The sequence below is a fragment of the Podarcis vaucheri genome (genome assembly GCF_965113315.1).
Source record: "Podarcis vaucheri genome assembly, chromosome: Z".
In the NCBI taxonomy this organism is placed as follows: Eukaryota; Metazoa; Chordata; class Lepidosauria; order Squamata; family Lacertidae; genus Podarcis; species Podarcis vaucheri.
In genome coordinates, this window is record NC_138758.1 from 25949485 (window position 1) to 25958663 (window position 9179).

The 9179-nt window shown below is 42.9% G+C and overlaps 1 protein-coding gene across 1 annotated transcript; it reads right to left on the reverse strand.

Annotated features, from left to right (window-relative positions):
- Positions 1 to 818: 818 nt before the first annotated feature.
- Positions 819 to 9157, reverse strand: PSMD10 (proteasome 26S subunit, non-ATPase 10). Its single transcript, XM_082208673.1, has 5 exons — positions 8993 to 9157; positions 6168 to 6266; positions 3566 to 3712; positions 3315 to 3481; positions 819 to 1684 (listed from the first exon to the last, which is right to left on the reverse strand). The coding sequence occupies exons 1-5, from the start codon at positions 9107 to 9109 to the stop codon at positions 1531 to 1533; spliced, it is 684 nt and encodes a 227-aa protein (XP_082064799.1). The 5' UTR covers positions 9110 to 9157; the 3' UTR covers positions 819 to 1530.
- Positions 9158 to 9179: the final 22 nt, after the last annotated feature.

Genomic DNA, 9179 nt, shown 5'->3' on the forward strand with positions numbered 1-9179 from the left:
AACCCCAATTTGCAACATGAAAACCCACCTCCAAGGGTCCATGTGTCTGGTGGGCCCAGCAATCAAAGGGTAAGGCTTATGGCCTGGAGTACAGCCAAAGAGGGAAGGGGCAGAGATAAAAGAAACAGCAGTGTCCAAGTGCAGTGCTCTTTCACAGGCTTACAAACCCCCTACTGCTGTGCTCTATATCCATACATGTTGCTAACTCTTCCACAGGCACCAGTTCTCCAGTGTCTTTCAAAGTACCTTATGCATGAAAAAATTAAAACACCGGAGACACTAGGAACTGAACCTGGGGCCTTCTGAATGCAAAATGTGTGCTCTGAAATGCCTCAGTCCTATTAGCAATGTAGTACGTTATATAATACTAATAGTTATGAAAAAGTGAGCAAAAAACAACTTTGCATTTTATCAGCCTTGGAACTAAGAGCAGTCATGGCATGTGCCACCAGAGAAAAAATTAACTTAGATTCACATGATAGTTACAGAACAGTCCATCAACCAATACTATCAGAATATGAAACTTTTTGGTAATAATTGGTGTCCCTGTAGCTTAAGATTTCTGTAGGAGTACACTAGGTGTGTCTATTACACCAAAAGCAGCAGTCTTTTCCCACAGGTTCTATGACATTGGAAGACTTTTCGTGCACCTTATGAAAGACTGATCTAAGGAGCAAGTAATATTTTATTATAAGTAGCTTAGGGCATAAGAAATCACTCCAGTTGTATAAAGCTATTTGCATTAAGCCACACAGCTCAACACCACCCTTGGGAAGGGAGAAGAGGAAGAGGAGAAAGAAATCCAACTTGGCCAAATGTTCTTACTGCAAAAATTGGGATTTATTTATAGCTGTTACTTAGCAACATTTTAAACAAACATATTTTGTTTAAGAAGCAGCCTACTGAGATTGACAGTTGTCTACACAAGTTCATGGCACAGTAACCCTTTTAATCTGTTAAGGTGCCACAGCACTTGACTATTTTTGTTTACAGCCTTACTATGTCTATAATCGCTTTAGCTGAATTAAGCTCACTGCCTTCCCACAATGCTCCATTCCTATAACACTCTCCCTGTACTGGGTATAAGGTTGAACCAACTGGTTTCTGTAAATAAGAATTCCAAGGAGACATACAACAAAGCAAACAACTTTTACACAGTCCTCATTCTCCCTCCCCAAATTTTATTTCGCACAACCATGATGACACTTGAACTGAGTAATAAACTTAGTTAACAAGAACTGCCTTGAGGAAATATTGAATACTGTTCCTTTACAAGCAAATGTATTTAAAAACCTGTATGGAAAGATAGGTTCTTTCTATAGGAAAAGCAGGGCTTTAGATTTTTTTAAAGCAACAATAAACTTAGCAACAAAAAATTATAAAGTTTTGTTTGGCCATGGAAAATGTAGAGAAGTGTAATTGATGCAGTACAATACAAATTCAAGTTGTGACTGTTAAAGCCAACCTAAAGACAGTGAAAAGTCTTCAGTACTTTCACTGGAAGAATGGAATTCAATTTGACTGACACAGCTAGCCTTCAACTAGCCTCCTTAGTATGGAACCCAGGCCACCTTTTGCAACTTGCAGTGGAGTCTTGTCTTCTTTGTTCTCAATGTATATGCTTGCTCCGTGAGACACTAGTAGTTTAGCTTCATCCGCTCTCTCTTCATCACAGGCCAAATGGCTGTAAATAAGATGAAAAATTACCGACTATGCTAGAGACACATGACAAGGCAGTAATGAGCTGTCAGCCTAATGTTCCTGTATTCTTTGTAGGTCCCACCTATTTTAAAAGAAGGCCTGAACTAACCCCTGTCTCCCTGTGAAATCCCATCATTTACATCAAGGTGTTTAAGGCTCAATTCAGACACTATGCTAAACCAAGATCATGCTGAACCACCATTCACTATAGTTTGGCACAATATCTGAATTGACATGATAGTTACAGCAAGTGTTCCACCTCTAGATGCTACTGCGGTTAAGAGGATGTCATGAAACTCGTGACAGAAAACAAAAGCAACCGACAGTGTAAACCCAGGTGAATGGGGTTAGGATTATAGTCATAAACAGCTTTAACTCACAGTTAACCTGTTGTTCACCTGGACATACAAGCCATGGTTTGATTTCAAACTACTGTTACTCAAAATCATAATTTGATGCAAAATCTCAACCAAGGCCAGAACTGCAACAGGGTGCACTTACTTGGAAGTTAAGTAGCTTGGTAGGATTCGTATCTTAAATAAACATACCTAACACCAGGTTCCTCACTACAATCCCACACGCATTTACTAAGGAATCAATGGGACTGAACTTAGTGGGATTTATGTTTGGGATTAGGCTGTGTAAAATCTGTTTGGATCATAGCTGTCAACTTACAGATTTGAAAATAAAGGACCAGGAGCCTCGAAAATAAGGGATCAGCAGCAAAAATAAAGGATTTTAGTCAACCAGCAGCCAAATAAAGCCTCAAGCAGTGGTTCCCACAGTGCAGCAACCCGGCAAGGGGATGCAGAGGGGGAAATCACTACATTAAGATGCTGCACTGGTTGGAGGGTATGCTAAGCAGCACATCCGGGCTGCCGTCGTCCTGGTGCGAGGAGTTCCATCAGCCCTTCCCCACCCGAGAGAGAGGGAGGGAGGGAGACTCTCGCCCATGCTGCCTGCAAGCCCGGCATGAGGCCGTTGCAGCGCCACGGCGGCCGCTGAAGCTCTGCCCTTCTGCATCCCTCCCCATCCCCTCCTCTTCCTCCTCCCTCAGGCCGCCTCCTCAGCTGCCGCTGCCGTCTCCAGCTTCCCCTGGCAGCACGGCGGAAATCTCGCAAGAGAAGGGCTGCCTGCCCAACCGCGCGCCACTGCCCATTTCCTCATAACGCGCCCCTGAGAGGGAAAAGGGAGATATGGAGACGCGGCAGCTCATGCGCGCTCTCTCTTGAGGCGGAGGACCCCAAGCTGCTGCTTCCCTCCCGAGCCGGGCAAGCATGAAACCCGGGAAATTTAAGGGACATCATCAGTCCGGGATAGCAGTGGGAAACGGCGCTGGGATAAGGGAGTTTCCTGCCAAATAAGGGACGGTTGACAGCTATGGTGTGGATGTTTCTGCACCATACATCTTAGAATACAGCCTCTCTTGTAGAATCCCAAGAAGCTCAGTTTGCATTGTAAAAAAAAAAAAAAAAGTTACTGAGCCTGTTAGATGAAAACTCAGCATTAGAGAATAGTTTGTGCTAAGTAAAGAAGTATTAATATCAATGAACGTGAAAAGTATGGTTCAAACAAATTAGGGCAAAATCTACCACAAATACATTAGTTCTTACAGAGCTGTGTTTCCCTCTGAATCCTGTAGATTGGCAGAAGCTTTGTACTTCAAAAGAATTTGTATCATTTTCAGGTTTCCTTTGGATGCTGCTCTGTGTAGTGGAGTAGATGCCAAGTGATCTTTTGCATCTGGATTAGCGCTGTTCTCCAACAGCATTAGTGCAATCTATGAGTGGGGAAAGACAAAGGTTACCAAACAGGCTGCTTTGTGCTGAGCAATGAGAAGGTGAGGAAGCAGGTGAAATCTTACCTCCTGCCTATTTTTGGATGCTGCATAATGCAGAGGCGTGCAGCCATTCTGATTGACAGCATTCACCTGAGCACCTTTCCTTATGAGAGTTTTCACAATTTCATCTCGGCCAGCAGATGCAGCAATATGCAGAGGACTCCAGCCCGCCTGAGGAGTGAAAAGAAAACAAGGCATAGAATACTATAAGCTTTACAATTCACAGAAGCAGGGCAGGCAGAAAGACTTCTGTCGTGAGGAAAGTACCCCAGACCTCTGCATCGGTGATAACATGGAAGCTAGGGTTGGCTTATAGGGAGTGCTCAGTTTCCTCTCTAAACAGAAGACTTGCTTGCTCATGGTTTTTAGTCACCAGGGACCGTTAAGACATTGCACAACCAAACTTTCAAGCTCTGTTAGGAAGAAAATCCAATACTACAGAACCATAGCAAGGTTTCAACAAAAATTATCCCTTATGAAAATACTGTAAAACAGGGATGGGGCACACCTGTACATCCAGATGCTGTTGGACTACAGCTGATCATTGGCCATGCTGCTTTGGGCCGGAGTCCTAAACATCTGGAAGGCTACAGGTTCCCCATCTCTTCCATAAAATAACTTGCTCAACTTCTGTAAGAACTTACTCAATAGTTTACCTGCTTTGGTCATTAAAATGGAATATGGCCACCCACCATTCAACATTTATACAACTGCTATCACATGATATTAAATAGCCAATAAAGAAAGGACCAGGCTCCCTACCTCTGGTTGCCACCCACCTCCACAAATTAGCTCTTTCTGGAACATCACTTTATTTCTGAGCCTCTTATAGAGTGGTACCTCTGGTTATGTACTTAATTCGTTCTGGAGGTCCGTACTTAACCTGCAACTGTTCTTAACCTGAAGCACCACTTTAGCTAATGGGGCCTCCTGCTGCTGCTGCGCCGCCGCTGCACGATTTCTGTTCTCATCCTGAAGCAAAGTTCTTAACCCAAGATAGTATTTCTGGGTTAGCGGAGCCTGTAACCTGAAGCGTATGTAACCTGAAACGTATGTAGCCCGAGGTACCACTGTATTGGGCCTTCCACAGCTATACAGCGACATTATGTGACTTTGGATCAGAGAAGAAGTCATGATAATGCTGCAGCTTTCTTTTCAAACCAGCTCATTCTGCCTTCTTCAGCAGTGAAGAGAAGCAACTATGCCTTCCTTCAGGTGTAGCCGAAGATTGAATGGTTCACCAATTCTAAAAGTTCTTTTTGGAAGCCATACAGTCTTCATTTCAATTTCACACGAGAACTTTTAAATTGAGGAGAAGGGGCTCAGAAATTTACCTCACACAAGGGCAGTGCCAGCTCAAAAGGGCCCCAGAATCCCATTAAAAACAACAACCCTCATCTCATGTTGAGAACAGCAGCCAAAGATAACAAACCAGCACACATCCCACCTCTGTGTATCACTAATTCTTCCTTAACACATGAGAGTAGCTGGTAGCAACTCCAGCAGCATTAGGAACTATATCAGCAGTGGAGAATCTTCTTAGCTTCATAGACCAGTTCCTAATTAAGATTTGCCTCGCAGGCCTAGTCTGAGAGGAGGGCATGACCCACCAATCACTTAATGTCACAAATGATGAAGTCAGGACTTTGAAGCATCTGGGAGGCAGCAAAGTGCTAAAGGCAAGTTTTTAACTTCTGTCCAAAGGGGAAGAAACTCTCCTGTTAGCAGCACCTTGTTGCCTGCTGCATGTGCAGTCAAGCAGCTGGGTAGGGTGTCTGAGAAAGCTCCCTGCGGGGAACTTTCTCACATAGCCAGACTAAGGGGATGTGGTGTGTGTGAACCACTGAGACCATCCTGGCTGTCTCTTAGTGCAGAGACAGGACATCGCCTGAATTTCCACAGTCACCACTAGCCATGAACCAGCTTTGGCAAAACTGGCAGCAACAGCAGCAGACAGGTTCTATGCTTAATATAATATTTTATTCTTTTGTCAATTATGCTTTTTAAATGTGAATTTTATACCTGACTTCCTCGAAGTAATGCTTTCTATTGGAATGTTTAAGATAACATTTTAGTCTCCTGTTAATTATGTTGCTTTGAATGTATATTTTATATCTGACTTTCTTTAGTAATGTTTTACACTGGATTGTTTTATTTGATGTTTTAATGTGTTGTAAAGTGCTTTTAGCTCCCCCCCCCCAAAAAAAATATATAAAGCAGTATAGAAATGAAATGAAAGATAATAATAACAACCTGCTTAGCGCTGGGGTTTTATCGTGAAATGAGAACATGGAGCTGCTTTTTAGTGAGCTGAGCAAACAGCACTTTTGCAAAGGGCTTTAAATCTGCTCATAAAATCCTGCTAACTTGGCTGTGCAATCCTGTTCTCTGGGAAGAGGGTACACAGCTAATGCAAAATTTAACTCCTGTTCTCCTACCCATCGGCTGATGTTTCTAGGGATGTCAGCTAACAGTCAGGTGAGTGGCCTGGGTAAAATGGCCTTGTGGGCAAAGCTGGAACCTCTGGCCTGTTTGATGGAGGTTCCCATCTCTGAACTATATACCTCTGAACTATACATGCAAGATCCTGCCTAAGCACTTTCTGAAAAATAAGTCCAGAACTTACATCATCTTTGTCATTAACATGCACTCCCAGACTTAGTAAAAAGTCGACAATGTCTGCATGCCCAGCTGAACATGCCCAGTGTAGGGCTGTCCTGTTATCCTAAAACACAAAACACAAATAAGCATTAGTACAACCTTGTATTTAAGAACACATCTAGTATCCACAAGCAAGAGGGAACTGCATGAAGGCATGGGAGGCTGGAGGAGAAAGGACAGAGCATTACACCCAGTACAGACAAGCGGCAGATTGCTGAAGGAGTTACAAAGCTCTCCATTCTTCTTCTGTCAGCTCCCAGCAGGCCACAATTATTATGATTATGATTATTTGCAGACTAGTAACTTTTGTGGCCTTATTTAGAAAGACGCATTAACAGAACATTCAGAACGAACTAGAATGATGAAAACCAAAAAGGATAGATATTCCTTTATACAAGCAGCAAGTCATTTAACAGTAAGAACAATAATGGCCAATTTGTATGTTCCAGGGGCCATTTCATTCTCCAGACAGTGCCCCAGGCATTTAGAAGCGCATTCAAACTGTCCCCACACCAATGGGTGGTCAGGATTCATGTAGCAAAGTCTTCATAGATACTGGGAATGTGATCTCAGGTATGTCATTATATTTAAAAAATGCATTTAAGTGCAGCATGATGCAACATTGATTTTTGGAATTTTCACCCTGAAATTTAACACCACCCCCATGCTACTTCTAGAGGTGCAGCTATGTTTATTCTTTTTGCAGCTATGGACAAATAACTTTGTGATGCCTTTAAAAATAAACAAACATATTGTGAAATAAGCTTTCAGGGTGCATAGTGTGTCTTCAGGTGCGTAGTGTGCTATTTTCCATTGGCAGATATATTTTCACTCTCCTAATTGGTACGCTTTCCCTCTGCCACCTGAGGAAAAAACCCTTTATGCATCTACTGAAGTGGGCTGAAGTCCAAAAACACCCACATCATAATAAATCAGCTGCCTGTATTTTAAGGTGTCATTCTTCTTCTTTTAAGAAGCTGAAACCCTGGCATCTGGCAATCTTACTGCTTTAAACATCTGCCAGGTATGTACTGTATCCCACTCTCAACTGAATTAGTAAACAGAGCACCCTTTCTCCCCTCTAGTAAGAGTTAGGGGGAAGAGTTTCGGAATCACAGACATATGTGTCTATGTGCTTCCCGAGCAGAAATAAACCCTGCTATTCTTTAATGTTAGGAACTGTATTTATCTATGCCATTTATATCAGGATTGGGCAACCTCCAGGTGGCATGAGACTAAATTTCCCATCCGTCTTAGCCAACATGGCCAATAATCAGACAGGATAGCAGTTTGAGTGCAACAACATCTAAAATGATAAAGGTTTCCTATCCCTGCTATATTATAATTGGAAACTCATTCCCTGATAGCTGATCTTTATGTAGGCAAAACAGCACCTTATAAGGAAAAAAAGGGATGAATCAGGGAGCTTGAGGAGACCCCAAAGTTTGCAAGAATACAAAAACTAGATTTATTGCACTTTTAAAAGTGCAATAAATTTATTGCACCTTTAAAAGTGCAAGAGTCTTTGGGCTGTAATAAAGAATGTGTATGTGAAAAACTAGATTTTAAAAAGCTCCTCCCTTTCATCTTTCTGTTTTATTATAAAACAGCAACATATGGTCTTGTGAAAAACTTTGTGAGGTTCTTCTGAAAAGCAATATATAACTATCTCAAATATATATATGTATATATTGGTGGGGGAGGGCCAGGAACACAATCCGGGTATGAACCCCTCAAAATAGCCAGTGAGGACTAAGCATGCTCAGTGGCCACAGAATACTGGCTAGCTGTTGGGAGAGAAAACTAGAATACAGTACACCAATGATGGGAATGTTATGGAGCATCATCAAAGTCAGGGTGCTGAACTGGCTGGTACCCTGAACAGGAGCATGCTACACTAAAACATTGTGTCCAGGGTGGTTGGTGCACTTTTCAAGGACTTGAAAACATATACAAAATATAAAACACAGAAAAAACAGTAAAGCACCCTCGATGGCATAGAATAACATGGCTGGGTTTAAGGCCTTTATAATATTATTATTATTATTATTATTATTATTATTATTATTATTATTAAATTCATAAATTTTATACTTCGCTTGATTATTAAAATCTCAAAGCAAACGCTAAAGCACTAAAATCAAGTAAAATCCACAACTTCAAAACATACAAAAATTTAAAATACTAGAACAGATTAGAATTAGCTCAACTTTCTAAGCATCTGTGAAGTTTTGTCTGAACAAGGATGCTTTTAGCAGACACTGAAAAGAGTAGAGTGAAGGCACCTGCTTGAGCTCAATAGGCAGAGACTTCCAAAGTGTAGGCAATGCCGCACTAACTAAACGACTGAGTACTGTACCTACAAATGCTGAAAGGGTATTTATGTGGCGCCTGCACTAATGTCAATTATACGGTACAGTGGGAACATGCGGGGTAAGGCGATATCGTGGGTAAACTGGTCCCAAGTTGTTATATGTTAATAGTAACGCCTTGAACCTGTCCCGGGGGCAGATCGGCAACCAGTGCGGATCTCTGCCAAACTTTTATTTCAAGGTTTCTCCCTCCCCTTTTCAGCTTCACAGCGACCCTGTGAGGTAGACCAAGCTGAGAAAGAGGGGAGGCCCGCCCAGTGAAAGCCTCACAGCCAAGTGGGGATCTGCCGAACCCAGGTCTCCGGGTTTCCAGTCAGGCACTTTAACCACTACACCACACTGCCTCAGAAGTGGAGCCCTGACAGCCCCCCCCGACTCACAGACAATTAACCACGCCCCCTCCGGTTGCCATGCCAACCTGGTCCGCGCGCTCCGCCAAGCTCCGGTTGGCGCTCAGCCGCTCCTTCAGCTCCTCCAGCCGTCCCGTGTAAGCCAAGTTACAAACCTCCACGTTGGACACAGACCCGCCCTCCATCCTGGAAGCCAACAGCCCGAAACCGGGCCCTCTCCTTCCCCCACCACAACGCACACACTCTGCCTTCAAA